Source organism: Numenius arquata, chromosome 10 (assembly GCF_964106895.1).
Source record: "Numenius arquata chromosome 10, bNumArq3.hap1.1, whole genome shotgun sequence".
Lineage (NCBI taxonomy): Eukaryota > Metazoa > Chordata > Aves > Charadriiformes > Scolopacidae > Numenius > Numenius arquata.
The window spans coordinates 41,437,550-41,456,309 of NC_133585.1; the positions used below are offsets into that span (position 1 = coordinate 41,437,550).

The 18,760-nt window shown below is 36.8% G+C and overlaps 1 protein-coding gene across 4 annotated transcripts in view; it reads left to right on the top strand.

The window, feature by feature from the left end:
* The window catches only part of KLHL5 (kelch like family member 5), a 61,983-nt gene that overhangs the window by 31,149 nt on the left and 12,074 nt on the right, over positions 1 to 18,760 (top strand). For all 4 annotated transcript variants that reach the window (XM_074155324.1, XM_074155321.1, XM_074155322.1 and 1 more), the window contains 3 exons: positions 7,900 to 8,036; positions 8,483 to 8,679; positions 16,212 to 16,424. In XM_074155324.1, the coding sequence (XP_074011425.1) occupies positions 7,900 to 8,036; positions 8,483 to 8,679; positions 16,212 to 16,424 (547 nt within the window). The remainder of the gene's footprint in view (positions 1 to 7,899; positions 8,037 to 8,482; positions 8,680 to 16,211; positions 16,425 to 18,760) is intronic.

The window sequence follows — 18,760 nt, forward strand, 5'->3', positions numbered from 1 at the left end:
CAAGGAGGAGGCACCATAACTTGCTATTGCTCTCACAGACTACATTTTATAGAACTTCGTTTTTAAACAGTCAAGACTGTCCCTGATTTTTTTCCAAGTTGATTTAAGCAAATCTTACTGCAGTTACTGCTAAAATGGGTGGTCCTGATCTCCACCCAACCCCTGACCTGAACTCCTGTGTAAACACAGCCATGTAGCTGTGGATGATGATCAATCCTTTTTGGAGGGACAATAGGGCGAGCAAGATGATTTGGCTTTCCTTGTGGCTACAGAGTTGCGTAAGATTGGTCTTCAGTTTATTCAGATTATTTGCAAAACTGCATTGTCCCTGTGGAAAGAGTGAATCAGATGAAAACAGGAATGCACACGCCCCCAGTGGATTTGCACCCGTTCAGTAATTTAGAAGTCAAAGAGCTTTGGAGTGCTGTAAACAGGAAAAATGGTGATTATAATGAAATCATTTTACTTCCTTATGTGGCCAAGGTAGCACCTTTGCAGTATGCAGTTCTGGAGAATTGTTTGTGTAATAGTTAAAAACTGTAGAAAGGCTGCAGAGGACAGCTGTGAATATCTTGTAAGGACTGGAAGATTTTTTTGTTAATTTTTTTTTTTGCAACAAGATAAACAGAAAGACAACATGTTAAAACATTCTTTGATGTGGTTTGTACCTGTTTCTCATTTATTTAGAGAACTGACTGCTCCTCCAGTTTCTGCTACTGTATCTATTTCTGCAGTGCATTAGGCATATGCTGCCACCTGTTATTTGCTCTGGTCTTCTCTTCTGAAGAGGAGAAACATCTTGCTGTATTCGGTATATTGTGTTTTAAATATACATGACAGTTAAAGCCAAAGCACGCTTTGTGCTGGTAGCAGGAGGTGGGAGGCTTATGACTGTCCTTAGTTCGCTGTGTGTTGTTGGAGCAACTTAGCAATAAGCTTTGCCTTTTGCATGGTAAGTTCTTTCTCTTACAGTTTTGTTTTCACAGAGAAACATAGCAATAGCTACAGTCTTCATCTCAGTATGTCCAAAGTACCTCATTGAAAATTGAACTTTTACATTGTGGGAAAGATAAAGATGGAAATCTTAAATTTGGTTCAGAATTTTATAGAAGTTCAGTAAGAAAACTGACTTTGTGCTTGTACTTGCCTGTTATAAGAAAAAAATTCTGTAGGATTTTTTTACTGCCAGCATCCAAGTTTGGACTTCTTTAGTATTGACTACAGGCTGGAGTAGTCAGTGTATTTCAGAACACTAGTGATTATTTTATCATAAGATTTAATAAGCAGGAAAAGATGTATTAAATATATATTAGCTTAATGGCTCGGCATTCTAAGATGTGTAAGAAAATAGAAAGTTCACTTACACTGGGTAGCTTTTTTCTCTTTTTTTTTTTTTTTCCCTTAAGAAAGATAAAAGGGTTTTTCTTAATAAGTGGTCACATAGAATTAGTAAGAAATAACATTTTTCATTATTACTATTAATCATGCTTATATAGAGAGAAGAGTTTTCAGATTTTTTTCTTTTGAACCTATTATTTTTAATAGTTCCTGTATTTCTTTCTTAATTCTCAGTTTCTACTTTTGATGATACTTGAATATTCTGAGGTGTATGATGTATGTTTTTAGAGAAAAAAAAAGCAGCGAGTTTGGTGTCTGCAATAGCAATAAGCTCAGGTAATACATTACTGTAAAATTCTGAAGGGTTTCGGTTTGTGTCCAAGGAACTCAGGCTATGAGTCGTCTACAAATAAGAGTATCACATACAGTAATGATTTTTCTGAATATGGCATTTGCTATTATACTGTTTATCTTCTCATTCTGTGCTGAAACTATAGCTAAGAACTTATTCAGGAGATCAGGAAGCAAGTAGGAAAGGAGACAGTTCTCCACAAGGAAAAAATGTGTTATACTCCAACTCCCTAAGCCTGCAGTTCCATAAAGAAATTTTCCCAGACTTTTAATTAAATTAAATTTAATTAATTTAACTAAGTTTTTCATATCGGGTGCTTTTTCTGTGTCCACTGCAATTTCAGATGTTTAAGTCATTTATTATGTCCCTATTTATTACATTTGGCTAACTGCTGTAACTGTAATAAAAGTTTGTTTTGTAATAACTACTGATCGGAACGTTTGCATAAGAAAAGGGGTGTCTGTGTAAGTTCCTGGCCAGAGGGGATGTAAAGCCTCCTCTGCATCCTTTAACCAGCAATCTGAAAATCTGTGCAGAGCCATTTTCTCTTTTCCTGTTGACACTGAAAGATGGAAATAAAAAAGACATGGGGCTGAAGGAAAGAAGGCAAATGGGAACTTATGTACTCCAGGGGTTAGGAAGCTTGTTTGAAAGGGGACAAATCCTGGTTTGCAGAGTTTTTTTTTCTTTTTTTTATCTTGAGGCTTATTTATCTTTGTATTACTTTCCCATACAGGTTAATAGTATTTCCTTTCTTTCACAGTCTGTATTGCCTTAGTTTCTAAATCCTTCACTGCAACCTTTTTTTTTTTTTGTTTTAGCTACATGTTCATAAAAGTTTAATACAAAATGTCTTTCTAAAAAGTCAAAGAACATAAAAAAGCAGTTCTGTGATAGCTTTATGTTAAAAAGGTACTGTTGCTACTAAAGTGTGGTTGTTTTGAAAAAGTGTAGGAAAGGGTTTATTGTAATCATCATTTCAGTGTCAGAAGCAGCAAATGAATGTTGAAAGGTTTGATTTCCCTGGAAGAGAGCTATAATTGGAAATCATTTTCACATAAACGTACTGCATGTATTTTTAGGTATTGCTTGCTTTTAAACAAATTTAATTGAAATAAATACAGATCTATTAGTAGTGTGGGGATAGTACCCCTTCCATATATTCTTTTTATTACTTACATGCTTTGCTATCAAGAATAGAAACTAGCTGAAGCCACCAGTATATGAGGTGCTTCATACCAGGATGCGTGAACTATTCAGTATCACCTTACAACTTCAGTGAATGCTATTAGTGAGTTCCCTGGGACTATTTTCAGCTGTTAGACAGTCACAAACAAGGAGTTGCCTAGGAAGTCTCTTTTATCTTTAAGATGTTAAGAAGCTTCACTTCATTCTGTCAGGTGAATCAGGTTGGGAGATACTAAATCTGTAAATTGCCAGGTTTGACATCTATCATCGTTTTATGTAATAATTGCTTTGAAGACCTAGAAAACTGTCTAGATGATGCAGCTTGTGGCAATTCCTACAAGGAGTAAAATTTAATTCAGGCATGCCACCCTGCTCACATGTGTTTTACTAGCTCTCAGTAAATAACAGTGAAATTAGAAAACTCTCAACATAAGTTAAGTCATCATGGTGGATCTTTTTATTTTTGGATCACTACAAACCAAAGAAATTAAGGTCATCAGTAGCATTGGAACCTCCTGTAAGAACAGAGAAACGTGCTGACACACCCAGATTTTGTCAGTATTTAGCCCATAGCTGTTGAGTGGTTTTTTTAGTTGGGTCAATTAGGAAAGAAATATTACTTCTGGGGAAAAAAAGGCTATGAACTCAGAATACGAAAACCATAGCTTTCTTTAATTTCTAAATTTATTTTGTACACTGTTTTGTAGCATCAGTAGTTCCCAGTGAACTCTTGATATGGATGAATGTTACTTTTAATGATTAATAAATAGCACAGAGATTCTCTTTATGTTAAATACTAACAGAGCCACAATGGCTCTATTTAAAAAAGAGATTGTGAATGTAGGTGAAGTGTTTGTAATCATTGCGCAGATTTTTATTTCGAAAAAAATCATACTTGTCACTTAGCTGGTTTAGAGCTTTTTTTAGAAAAAAGGTCAAATACAGATGGGGAAAGTCTTCTGTGGATGCATCAGGTACATAAAGGTATCAGCTGCTGCACATTGTTTAATCTGTATGTAGGAATGCAGTTTAATTTCAGACAATCAAAAAAAAAAAAAGGTTGAACTAAAAACCAGTTACTAACTATAAGATTAAAAGATCAATGAACAAGTGGGTGCCAAATGGCATGAGTAAAGTAGTAATTGATTTTTATTGACTAGTGGGAAAAACATAGGACAAGAAAAGGCCAGTTGGCTGAAAGTCTGCCTTTGTTTTCTTTTACGCTAGCTCAGTGTCACCTTGATGCATTGCCACTATATCTTTTAATCCCCTTTCTTCCTTTGAAAGAATGTTTTTCTAAATGAGTTGAATTAAAAGTGTGGATACCTGTTCTGGGGCTTTTCACTGTGAACGTGCTTCTTGGCGAAAATTATTACAAAATTGTTATCAGTATAATTTATGCTTTGGCATATTACTTGTATTAACCTACTCCTGGGCTGCACATCCTGTTTCAGCATGTGCGAGTCACTCTGTGGAAAGCACTTAACACTGTTAAGCATGTAAACCTTCTCATGAATCCGAACACAAGTTTGCAAAAGTAGTAAATGGGTTGAATTTTACTTTTCTAATAATTTCTTTTCATAGAATCATGGAATGGTTAGAGTTGGAAGGGACCTTAAAGATCACTGAGTTCCAACCCCCCTGCCATGGGCAGGGACATCTTCCACTAGAGCGGGTTGCTCAAAGCCCCGTCCAACCTGGCCTTGAAAACTTCCAGGGATGGGGCATCCACAACTTCTCTGGGCAACCTGTTCCAGTGTCTCACCATGCTCACAGTAACAAATTTCTTCCTAATGTCTAATCCAAATCCCCATCTTTCAGTTTTAAACCATTACCCCTCATCCTGTCGCTCCACTCCCTGATCAAGAGTCCCTCCCCAGCTTTCCTGTAGCCCCTTTAGGGACTGGAAGAGGCTATAAGGTCTCCCTGGAACCTTCTCTTCAGGCTGAACAACCCCAGCTCTCTCAGCCTGTGTTTATAGGAGAGGTGCTCCAACCCTCTGATCATTTCATGGCCCTCCTCTGCACTCACTTCAACAGATCCATGTCCTTATGTTGGGGGCCCCCAAGCCAGATGCAGTACTCCAGGTAGAGTCTCAGAAGAGCAGAGTAGAAGGGCAGAATCACCTCCCTCAACTTGCTGGCCAGACTTTTTTTGATGCAGCCCAGGATGCAGTTGGCTTTCTGGGTTGTGAGTGCACATTGCCAGGTTATATTGAGCTTCTCATCAACCAACACCCCAAGTCCTTCTCTTCAGGGCTGCTTTCAATCGCTTCTCTGCTCAGTCTGTATTTGTATTGGGGTTTGGCCCCACCCAGGTACAGAACCTTGCACTTGGCTTGGTTGAACTTCATGAGGTTTGCATGGGCCCATCTCTCAAGCCTGTCCGGGTCCCTCTGGATGGCATCCCTTCCCTCCAGTGTGTCAACTGCGCCATGCAGCTTGATGTTGTCAGCAAACTTGCTGAAGGTTCACTCAATCCTGCTGTCTGTGTCACTGGCAAAGATGTTAAACACCACTGGTCCTGGTACTGACCCCTGAGGAATGCCACTTGTCACTGCTCGATACTGGGACATCAAGCCATTGACCGCAACTCTTTAAGTGTGACCAGCCAGCCAATTCCTTATCCACCAAGTGGTCTGTCCATCAAATCCATGTCTCTCCAATTTACAGACAAGAATGTCATGTGGGACAGTGCCAAATATTTTGATCAGGACCATGTATATGATGGCAGTTGCTCTTCCTTTATTCATCAACGCTGTAACCCCATTGTACAAAGCCACCTTATCTGTCAGACACAATTTAGTGAAGCCATGCTAGCTATCACCAATCACTCCTTATTTTCCGTGTGCCTCAGCAGAGTTTCCAGGAGGATCTGCTCCATATTCTTGCCGGGCACAGAGGTGAGACTGACTGGCCTGTAGTTCCCTGGGTCTTTTTTCTTCCCCTTTTTAAAAATGGAGGTTGTGTTTCCCCTTTTCCACTTAGTAGGAACTTTCCTGGATTGCCATGACTTCTCAAAAAAACCAAACCACAACACCAAAAAACCCCACCACAAACTGTGTTAAGATTAGGTTTTAGATTCTGTTTCCCATTGCAGAGACCGTTCTTTTTCAAACTCTTATTCTGTGTAGAAGTTCAAGTCAGTATTGCCAGAGGTGAATATCTGGTTGTTTTGCATTTGCCCTTTTTTTTTTTTTTTTTCTTTTGCCTTTTTTTTTTTAAATTCTGAATTGGACCTGTAGAGGTACTTGGGTTATTTAAATCTGTCTATCTACACACTTTCCCTTCCAATGAGAACTCCTATTTTGTACATACAAATCAAAGCTTGTCATCTCATCTTAGCATCAAAAGCAGATGCAGAAACTCACTTGATGCTTATATGAATGTACTCTCTAATTTGACTAAACTTCTGCAGATCTCAAGGAGGCAGTATTTTCATTTAACAGCAGGTGAGAGATAAAACCTGAGGTTAAAATCCTTGGAAGTGATGCCTGGGCACTACCTTGGTAGAATGTTCTAATTTTTCTCAGCAAGTCAGCCACAGAATAAATCTCATATTTCAAGAACAATATGTTCTTTAAAAGAACAGAACTTTATTTCTCATTACAAAACTTCAATGATACAAGATGCTAAAATAAAATTTAATCTTTTCCTTATACATTTTTAACACAACTCTGCTGCCTTGGCAACTAGAAAAAAAAAGATTGCCCTGCTGTAGGCCTGACCAGGTGGTCAATGGTCAGAAAATCAGCAAGAAAAACGTAGTTGAAATTGGTCAACAATTTATTACTTTGCAGTTAATTAACTAAGAGACAGTTCTTTGTAGTTCATGACTTTGTGTATGTATCTGCAAATCCTCCCCATTAATATAGGCTTAGACTTACTCCTTAAGCACTGGTGCTCACCTTTTCAATTAATTTTACTCTGGTTTGTGGTTACTGACCTTTGTCATCTTAACAAGCCAATATAATGATTCAACACAGAATAAACTGACATTTTTTGAAGTACTAGATTCATTGAATGTATGCAGATGGAGCATGTAGTGTATTTGCAGTAGGCTTGGTTCTTAAGCTTGCTGTTTGTGTAGCTCAGTATGTATGCAAGTGTATTTATATTTGAACTCCCTGTGAGCAAGGCAACAGTGAACTGTCACAACACAAAAATTGATCCAACCCACAAGGCTGTTCCTGGGGCTCTACTAGGGAAGAGACCAGCAGACCTCATGAATAGTTACAGTAGGTTTCACACGACAGAACTATGGGGTGAATATTCCTGCTCCACATGATTTCCTTTCTCTTTCACCCTAGTCCTGTGAACACATACTGAGACATCCAGATTCTTGCACATTTTGTGGAGTGACGCTGTTATAGGTACTCACTGTTTGACTCTCAGCACTCCAAGGAAATGTTTGTTCAGCAGTAACGTGTTTATTTACTCAGTATCTTAAAATACTCAGAATTGTTAACAAAAGGCTAAATACACACCCACAAAAGAGATTACTCTGTCTGTACCATCTCCATGTTTACTGTGCTTAATTCTGTCATCAGTACTAGTAAATGAATGCATATGTGTGCACCAAGAGTAAAAGCATTTTAAAGCACTTTGAAAAGGACTAGTAAGTCATTCTTTCACATTTAAAAAAGTAACTGACATAATATAAATGGAAGGAAAATCCGTTTGTTTTTTTCTTATTTCCATAACGTGTATTTAGATTCCATTTCCAATTCATGTGTTTTTGTGGGTTGTTTCTGTGTTGGCTATTAAAAGTCATTGAGCTTTGAAAGGGTAATCCATTTACTTCAGCAGCAAATGTAGATTCGGTAACAGTACTTCATTATTCATAGGGGAGAACTAGAGCATGCAGCAGTTTGTCAATTTTAAAATGTTTTTCTCAGTACAGTGTTTCTTCAAAGGGCAAAGTCATGAATCATAAATTAACAAACATCAGGTTGACTAAGTTTTTTTTTTTTCTTTTTCCTCTCTTTGTCTCTCTCCTTTTCTCCTGCACGATGTACTCAGATTGGTTCTCTCCTCTGTTTCGGACTACTTTGCAGCAATGTTCACTAATGACGTAAGGGAAGCAAGACAGGAAGAAATCAAGATGGAAGGTGTGGAGCCAAATGCATTGTGGGCTCTGGTTCAATATGCATATACAGGTAATTAGAATGCAAATGGCAATTTCATCTAATGAATTGTCCTCTTGTGAGCATTATATATTCTATTACTAGATTTCAAATGCTCTTTAGAAATTACTATTCAGATTATTTAATTCCTTATAAATAAAGAAAGAAATCATTGCTGTTACCTGAGACAACCTGGTAGGATATATTTTCTCTGATAATACTATATTCTGTTACTTAACAAATTATGTGAATATTATAAATGTATCATGACTGATAAAAAAAGAATCTTATTAGGATTCCCTGTCCTTACATTATTATAGGTACTAATTTTGAAAAGCTGGTTATCTGTTGCTGAGGGTGATGTTTGCTAAGCCTTATATTGTGTCATATAATCTGTAAATAATGCTGTTGCCTCTGAGGTTTAGGGAATTAAACAAATGATACAAGCAAAATTGTGATCCACTTTTTAATGTTACTAGGTCGCCTTGAATTAAAAGAAGATAACATTGAGTGCCTGTTGTCTACAGCTTGCCTTCTTCAGCTGTCTCAGGTTGTAGAAGCATGCTGTAAATTCCTAATGAAGCAGCTTCACCCATCCAATTGCCTTGGAATCCGATCTTTTGCTGATGCGCAGGGTTGCACTGACTTGCACAAGGTGGCTCACAATTACACTATGGTATGTTGTTATTTTAAGTCTCATCTGCTTTATTTAGTAAGGAAAATACAGAATGTTTGCCTGAATAAAACACTAATGTTTTTCCTCCCAGAAAGCCTTGATTGTTTTCCAAGCAAGAATGCACATATGTTCCCATGATGAGAAATGACAAAATAACTATGAAGTTGCTGGTTTAGAGTTGGAAGGAAATAAGCAAGCATTAATGGTTTCCTGTAAGAGTAATAGGGTTGTGTGATATGCATTCAATAAAGTCATTCAAAAGCTTGTTCTTATTTCTGTCAGTGAAAAACTACAAACTTAACAGTGGGCAGGTTGCCATCATCTAGTCCAAAATAGCACCTTACTAAATGAAGCTGTGGAATTCTTGTTCTCTAATGAGCTGGAGTAATCAGGTTTTACGTTATATACAGGATATGAATGTGGGCATTCATCAATATAGATTCTGCATTATCCTTAATTTCTTAGTAATGGGGTGGCATCAAACAGTTTGATCTTAGGCTGGGCAATATGTGGCTAAATACAAATTTGCCATTGATATTTTCGGAGTTAATTTATAGAAGGATTGACCTGCCAACATAATTAAACTTCATCATCTAATACTCATCTGTTATTTTAAAGTAAAATGTTCTTTTCCTTCTTACAAGCATATTTTGGTAATGTTATCAGCAGAAGAAGGCAGGAGAATTATCTCTGAGGCAAGTCAGTTCATCTGTTCTTTACAGTTTTGTGAGGCACTTATCTCTCTCCTTGATGAAATTTTGCCTGTGTAGGCTCTTGGGACCTGAATGAGGGCATGTAGATACTGCATGAGAGATGTGGGAATGAAGATAGTACTTAATTTGCTTGTGTGGCATGACATTGCATTGCCGCTAAGGCTCTTGGCTTAAATCCAAGAGGAGTAATTTCTGTCTTGTAATTAGTATTAGAAATCCATGGCTTTTCCTCTTGCTTGCCTTAGTTTTTGCTGGTTTAAAAACTTTTTTTAAAAATTATTTCTTCTTAGCTTAAAATAATGTAGTTTAGTATGTATAACAGTCTAAAATAATTCTATTTTTTTCTATATCATACAATGTTCTTCCTCCGTGAGTGGATCTCTGATGTATTTAAAATCATGTACACACTGAAATTTACCAAAATAGGTCAATAAATAGTGGGCAGATTGTAATTTACATGTTTCTATTCTTGACCTTCATTATTACTCAAACAAAAATAAGGAGATTGCAATTAGGTAGACAGTCAGCTGAAACGGTAAAGATAAACGTGGCTCATGCCTTTGAGGAATATTAGAATTCATGTCGAGCGAGACAGTGATACAAAAAGTGTGCAAAGAGAGAACCTCCCTCTTCTGACCTACTTTTCAGAATAAGCCTATATTTTGGTCTGTGCTATTGTCATGTCCCTTATAAATGGACTGCCAAGATCAGAACGGTAATAAATGTTAGACTAATGCATCTTTAAAGTTGAATGTTAGGGATGATAGTCTTACTATTTTGACTGGCAATTCATGACTTGTGGCAGAAAGAGGCTGTGAACTTTCTAAAAGCCATTCTTCTACAGAACCTATCTTTCTTTTGTTCAGACAACAGGAAAATAGTTGTATGCCTTTTGGCCATTGTTTACTTCAGTGGCAAAATTGTTGCTTTTAAGGCTTTGACGTGGATGAAATTTAAATTAGGTGGATTTTAAAAAGCCATTTTCAAAACTAATTAGTTGTGCTAGATGGATTCTTCCCAAGGCCTCTTTTAATGTTGTTTAGTTCCAACAGAGACATGAAATTGAATTTTAGTAATAATGAGTAATAGAGAAGCAGCTTCTTTAGTTTGAAATGAATGTTGCTATGGAAACTGCATAGAAATGTATAGTCCAATTGAATCTTCAATTAAAATAAATCCCCAAGTAATTTCATTTGTTTAAAAGCTGTTTGAAAAAAGATGATGTTTGACAGTAGTAAGTGGTAGCCACTTGATGCTCTTTCCATTAAGAAGTATTAGAGCATAAGGGTTAAGGGCACATGTAGTACCTGGAAATTCTGTTTGTCAAAACAACAAATTATTTTTATGCTGCAGTGGGCAGCACAGAACAATGGGGATTACATTGAGCATAGGATATACTTCTGGCTTTTCCATGTAATTTTGTTTCTTTTAAAGCGCTTGAATTAGAAGGTAATGAATAATATGAAATACTTACCTTAATTTATATACATTATTTTCTATGAGTTTTCCTTTTCCTTTGACAGAACAAAAAAAAAAAAGATTGTCATATAGCTAGTTTTCTGCAATTAAAACAAATTCTCAGTTTAAAAGGTTTTTATGAAGAGAAAGTTGGCTCTGCTCCACCTCAAACCAGGACAATGCTATAATTTGATAAGCACATTACCTGTTTCATGAAAATAGTTCTTCACATGAAGACTAAAAATTCAGATGAAATAAGCATTTGGTTAAACTGAAGGGATCAATCGGCGAGTCATCCCAGTAGACCTATCTCTGTTTAGAGGCCTGCTTTGTCTGAATGATGTTCGTTAGTGCCATTGGAAAGCATTAGCATGATTTTATGGCATGATTTTAATCACATAATAGAGTGCGATTGAAAGAAATTAATGAGTAAGAAGGGTTGATAAGTTGTTTTTTCAGAGGAGAGTAATTTTTAAGGTTATCATCAAAACAGGTCAGTTTTTTGTCACTGCAAACCAAAGCTTGAAAAATCCTCAGGCTGCATTAAGCGAAAACAAAATAAACATAAGTGATCAGTTGTGAATTTAATGCTATATAAAGAGCAACTCTGATTTTTATGCATCGGGGATTTAAAATAAGTTAACAGAATCATGAGATGTATACCTGTGTAAAGGTATCTTTTGTACAATGGTTATCCTGTTTTGCTGTAGTTTATATGTAGTATTGGGGTCATATAATTACAGATTTAGGATTTTTATTTGGTTGGCCAGTAGTGTATCTGTTCACTTCATAAAGCCTTTTTGCACAAAGTGCCTTCAGTGCATTTTTCTTGCTGTCTTCACAAAGTCAAAAGAAACACCCCTTTTGTCACCTTCTTTGTTTGAAGCAGTTGATAGTGTACCTTGAATTAAAACCAATAGCTCGTCTTTCACGAAAAAGTAAACCAAAGGGAAGCTGAGGAAAAGCTAGCCTGTGTTATTGAGAGAACGTGAAATATCTGTGGTGAGTAGTGAGGTGTTCTTAGGTGTCAGTAGCTTCTTCGGTAGCCAGATTTTAACTTTCTTAATTACAAAAGAAAGGCAGACATTCTAGCCATTGTATGTGATAGTGCCTGAGTTGGTCCCTGTGTAGATAGCTTTGTATCTTTGTCATGGTGATTTTTGTCAGAAGTATGTAAGCAGTGATCACAAGATTGAGATAAAGTCAATTTTGGAGTTTGCATGATTTCTGAGCACAGCCAACGGCTGTTTATAAGAAGAAAAACTTGGAGAGTAACAGACTGAGGCCAAGCATAGAAGTTAGGAATTTTGTAGAATAGATGTGGGACACTTAGATTTGCTTTCTCTTGTAAGGCAGGAGTTGGTTAACAAAAAAATCATTGCAATATGGAGTTTGATTTGGGAGGAGGAAGCAAAGAGGTCTAATTTGTCGTTTTTCTTGCTACAGCCAGGACATTTTGTTCTTTTGGTAGGGGGAGGATGAAAAGCAGAGAAATTTCAGGGATTTCTTGTCCACAAAGGGCCAGATCCAAAGATTGTGTTAGTGCAAGAATTAAACAAGAATTTTATATTCTTGCACCTGTAATTGCAGTCCAAAATATTCTGCTGCTGACTAATCATCTGACTTTGAATATATGCATTCATTTCTTTTCACCTGTGAAAACCCAACATATTTTTGTCTTTCATGGTCCTCAAGTTCGGCCTAGCACAATAGATGTGTACTGCCTTGGCAAGACTAAATAGGTTTCTGCACGCTGCCCAGCCTGTTTTGGAATCCAGAAACTATGCAGAGAGGAGTCGAGCTACAAGAGTTGTAACTCTAAACAAACCCTGGGCACGCTGAAAGCACTAGTTTATCACTTCCCACAGTGGTCAAAGCAGACTGAAAGGAAAGTAGCTGTTAGCTGACATCTATCTGACTATGAATAGTTTACCAGGAGGTCAGATAGCTCAGTTCCTGTGAATTCATACCTCAGTTGCCCAGCTTATGGAAGCAGCCAGTAGACAAAATTATGTTCCCTATTTGTTCTCGGTCAGATCCTGTGAGTAGAGCACCTCTTGCTTTTCGGCTGCTCAGGTTCGGAGTTTAAAGAGCTCCCTGGGGTTAGAGCTGCCTGTTGGGCCACCTCCGTGTATGTCCTTCTCAGCCTGCTGGTGGTCTGATGCTCTCTGAGGTTCTAATCCTTCTGACACAGCGTAGAGGGAGCCTAACCATCTCACTGCATCCCACTGTGGATTAAGTACTTCTTAGGAATAAGTATTGTGACCTCTTATCGTTTGTGTGCTCCTAATATTTTTGTGCTCTGTACCAAAGGTATGGCTGAGGTTAAGAATATCAGTATTATTCACTCTGCGTTTGCTGAAGGGTGAATTTAAGGTTATGATGTGAATGAGCAATGCACAGCATTGAGCATGGGGACTGCGTGTCCCTGCTTCAGCTGGTACATAAACCTCAGGCTATTCATTTGATAAAGTTTCCAGGCTCTTTGAGGAGCTAATTTTGGGGGTGGGAAACTTTTTTTTTACTTTCAGGACCAGAAACCAAGGGACTGAAACTGCAGACCATTTGTTCTCTGAAATATCCTGTTCTTCCACAGAGAATTCCCATAAGAAGAAAGAAAGAAAAGGCTAATGAGGAGGTTAAGAATGCTAGGAGATACACTGGCTCCTTCTTTTTGTCTTCAGAAGCTCTGTCTGTAGAGGAAGAGGAATTGTCAGATTCAGATCATAAAAAAACCCCAGACATAGGCCAGAGTGGCTGTATTCCCAGTGGAATGCTTTGATACTATGCTCAAAAGGAGTCTCTGCTTTAAAAATAGAATGGGAGCAAGAGGAAGTTGAATCTGTTCCCATCAGAAATCAATTGTCTGCAAGCAACAAGAAGGAAAATCAGGCTTTTTACACACGACAGCTGTTGAAGTGATTAAATCCAGTTGGAAAAAAGCTTTCCAAAGAAGATCCTTGACTGACTTAACACAAGATCAGCTTGTCGTTGCCTTCAGAGACACAGGAAACTTTCCATGCAGGTGCTTTCCCCTTCCTCTTCCCGTGATCCGGATAGACAATATGGAAAGTTTAAGGTAGTAAGTGTTGGCTTTTCTCTTTGTCAGTGCTCGCTGCCTGTTTATTCAGCAAAACTAAAGCACAGCTCCAGCTTGCATACTCCCTAAGACAGAGAATCAACCAAAAAACAGCAGTGGAAAAAATAAAATGAACTCAGTGGAATGTGAATTTTCTGTGAACTGCATGTTTAAACTCTGGAAATAATTTTGATCATTTTTCAGCTTCAGTTTTATTCCCAAGCATTCGATATCAGAGTAAAATAAATATAAGTGCATGCGTAGTGCTACTGAATATTGGTATGGTCCTTTCACTGTTTTTAATTCCTGTAACTGCTCTTTTTCTTAACTTCCATTTTGTAATACAGAGAGCTAAACTAATAATTAAAGAGGAAAAGACGGTTCTGTCTCCCTTCTAATCTATTACAGTTTTCACTTGGAAGAACTACTTTTGTGGAGTAAATTGGATCTCTCTAGTAGGAAAACTTTTCAGATATTAAATGTAAAATTTTCCTTTCCTAATTCTATCGAGGAATACAGAGTTGTTACGTGCACAGAAAACACTTTCAATTCTTTTCCTAATTTCAACTCCAGAGTTACCTGTAGAGTGGAGTCACTTTGATCTTTCGCCTTAGGCATCTTTTAGCCATCTTACCTATGTGTGGCTTTCACGTAAGGTGGACTGGTTTAGTCCTTAATAGTTTTTTCCTCTTTGCTCAGCATTCTTTAATTAGTTAATATTTTTAGAGTACTGAGGTATAGCTTTGAAATTATTAGACTAAGCAATAAAAAGGAAGAAGTGTTACCTTTTTCGCTTTGTTGTTGTGATGTCCTTTGCATATGTAATGCCAAACTGTACTGTATGTTTTTGTTGCCATTTTATATGTTAAATTTGTACCTGTGTTGCAGCGCAAGTCCCGCTTCTGCTCCCAGGCTTCTCCCTGGTTTTTTTTTACCTAAAAATCCTACTTTTTTCCAACTAGTCTGTGCTTCTAATCCAGAGTTTTTTCATTAGTGTGCAATTCTTTCTTTTTAAATCATGAAACAAAACACTAAGTAAGACTAATTTTGTTATTAGGCCCGGTTAGACACCCATGACTGTGGATCTAATGTACTTTATCCTCCTGGTGTTTTGGAGGTGTATGTGATGGCAGAGCACAACCAGCATCCTGTTGGCTAACTAGCAATCAACAGCGCGTTTACTAAATGGAATTTAGTACTGTTTAATTGTCATGAAGTTACTCTTCAGTTTGGAGTGTGAATCTAACTGGGTTTTGAGCTACCAAAATACAAGAACATGTGATTTATAGACTGCTTTTACTTTTCTTTCCTTTGCTGCCTTGTAAAGGTGCCTGGGGAAAGAGGGCAGATATGATATCACCCTTCTCTGTTACATTCAGGTTTCTCACTGTAAGTTCCCGGTGCTGATTGTGTTTCTACAAACTTTTCTGCTGTTTTTGCCTAAGTTCACGAGAATACTTACGGAATGTTCTGCAAGACCTAGCATTCTGAAGTAACAGGATATCAATGTCAGAAATTATACATATTGTGACTTTCCTTTTTTGAAGTAAGGATTTGTTGCTGGAAATGACAGAACTAAAGTTAGAAAATTGAATCCTATCAAAGTAAATATTGTTAATAAAGCAAGGTGTGTACAATATTGTGGATTTTTTGTGTATTTTGCGCCCCATTCAATCAGTTCAGCTGTATAAAACCTACAAAATAGTAAAATAAACTTAAAATAATCCATTTAAAATCAACAGTAAAATTGCTAGTGGTGTTTATTTCCTCTGAAAACTTAACGCTGTAGTTTAATCTAGCAGTAATGAAAACAGTTACAGATGTACCCAATAGTTGTAGCATGTTGCGCTCTTTGCTTGACAAAACATCTTACATTGTATTCTATATTGTCGACAGGAACAAACTACACTGTTCTGGTTTGGTTTTTTTTTTAACTATGCTTCAGAAAGTATTTCTTCAGTTTGCAGTGCTAAGATAGTAACCGCCACAACCCATTGCTCGTTTTTGTCCTTGCACTTCCCACTCAGTTGTTTCAGCACATCTGTCTGTGGGACTGAATGATACAGTTGGGAAAATGATCAGGGGTCAATATAACTCAGTACATTTTTATTTTCCTTTTTTTTTTCCCCTCCTAGGTCAGTTCTCCAGTGGTACTTACCGACACAACTGAGAGACGGTGTGAAGGGAGGGAAAATGGGAAGATAATAGTAGGAGTTCCATAAAAAAAGACTTCAAAGTATGATGTCACCTGTATTAAAAATACTTTTCTTTTTCCATTTCAGGAAAACTTCATGGAAGTAATTAGAAACCAGGAATTTCTATTATTGCCAGCCACTGAAATTGCAAAGCTTTTAGCAAGTGATGACATGAATATTCCTAATGAAGAAACTATACTGAATGCACTACTTACGTGGGTTCGTCATGACTTGGAACAGAGAAGGAAAGATCTCAGTAAACTCCTGGCTTACATTAGACTGCCTCTGCTTGCTCCCCAAGTAAATTGTTCAATTCTGCTCTAGCTTATACCATGGTTATCGTGGGCATAATGTCTATAGCATCAATATATTGATAGTGACAAATCATAAAAGCTTCAGGATTCTTAATGATTCTTAGAGTTGCATATAAGGACTTAGCATGTTGTATAGGCATGATAGTTTGTGTCTGCGAACTGCAGCATATTCTGATGCTCACCTGTGATCAGTCAGGACACAAGAAGAGGTGGAGCTGCTAGGAAAAAGTCGCTTCTGTTGCCTAGAAAAATGCTTATCAAGCATGTGTTTGTCACTAGAAGGTGTGTCCTTTTTAAATTTCTTTATGGAACTTGCACAGTTTATTTGGATCATTACATTTCCTTCATATAAATATAGCTGTCTTTGAGATTTAGGAAATGCAATTTGAACAGATTATTAGGACTGACTTTTCTTCCATTTACTCTTGATAAAACCATCTGTGGGTACTTTTTGTTCTTCCCAATCAATACTTTTTCTCCTTCTTGGACATTTACACACAAAGTTGAAGAAGACTTGAGCTCAGTTTGTTGAAATGGTTGTGAACTGTTTTCCTAGTCCTGTAGGAATGACTACTCTTGTTACCGTTGTGTGTAGCTTTGTATTTGTTATTTGATGGCATGCATGATTTATTTTTTTCCCTTCTTTCTTCTCTTGTAGCTAGCCTTTCTTACTGAACCTTCGCTAGTAATATTTCACACATTACAGTCAAAGGATTTTGCTTTACAGTTTTCAGTTGGTTTAGTGAGAATTATCTCTTATATGAAGAAAAGAGGATTTTTATGGAACCTGAATAATAAGTAAAATTCATTAACACAACAAAACCTGAGTTTGATTCATTCATAGTAATAAATCACATACAAAACATTCTGTGTATTACCTCTAATCTGATACCCTCTTGCTCAATAGTAAGATTCACTAGCAAGAATTTTAGTGTTAGTATTTCCATAGTGATAATTACATATGCAATGGGAGGATTTTCTCAGTTGTGGCCTTGACTTTGTAATTCACTTTTTCTAGCAATATAATACAGTGTAAGCCAGTTGACCTGGAGGAAATAATTCTTTTCTTGAGCATTTAATTAATTCATAATTAAGTAACCACTGCTGTATTCCTTTTACTTAAATCACTGTAATTGAAACATCTTTAGAAACTGGCAGTACAGAATTTATCCCAGAAATATGTACTGAAATCAAATTATGTCCACTCAGTAACTGACTAAGAAAATAGCAGAATGAAACGCAAAAGCAATATCATATTTCATGTATTATTTTATCTTTATTTTTTCATGTCTTCTCCAAATATATACTTATATTTCTAATACAATAATTTTCTGTTGCCTTTTTATTTATTGCTTTCTTTAACAAATTAAAGTGTTACAGCTGTGATTTTTAATATGGATTTAGTGCATTGAGTAAATTGGTTTCAAGTGCCCAAAACAGTCTTAACATTTTCAGAATCATGTTTTGCTTCATGATCACATGACATCAGGCAATCTGACAGCAAACATAACATAATGAAAAGGTTTCCAATTTTACGGTTGAAGGGTTAAAGCTGTTTGAAAGAAATGAAATTAGAAAATTGAACAACTCGCTGAAATCAATAACGTTGCAAGCAGAGATGCAAAGAATATTAGATTCATACACTTAAAAAAAACCACTTTGGGAAGTACTGTGGAACTGTAGCGCTGGAAGCAAAATATCGTAATGAATTGTCAGTTTTATTGGTTGGTTGTGTTTTTACGCGTCTCTTTATACATACCATTCTGTCATATCTTTCATTAATGCAAGCAGTCTCCTAAATATTTGTAAGTCTCCTTTTGCTCTTACAAGGGCTAAAGACAAATATTTGTCAGCTTTTTAAGCTATAGGGTGGCAAGTATTCCATCTCTGATAAATTAATGAAAAAGATGATTCAGCAATTTCTGAGTTACAAGGCGGCTTCAGCTTCCTTTTAAACAGAAATTCTTAGTACTCCAGTATCTGCACTACCTTTCTCTTCATCAGGTTTCCAATGACTATAATTTCATGCTAACATATAATTTGTAACTGCTCAGTTATGCTTTTAGTACAAGCAGCTATGTAAATAATAAAACTTGGAAAAAATTAGCTTTCATTTAAGTAAGCCCATTCCAAGTTCTTTGAGTGAACAATATTTACAGAAAATGTAAATACCAGCAGGTTTAGTTTCAAGAGCATACAGGGTTTTTTTGGTACCAAAACAATCATAGATTGCATTTCTTTTTAACTGAGATGAAGTTGCTTTCAGGGATTGAGACTCTGTGCTATGAGAACTTCTTTATAGGTTGGGGGTGGGTGGTGAGA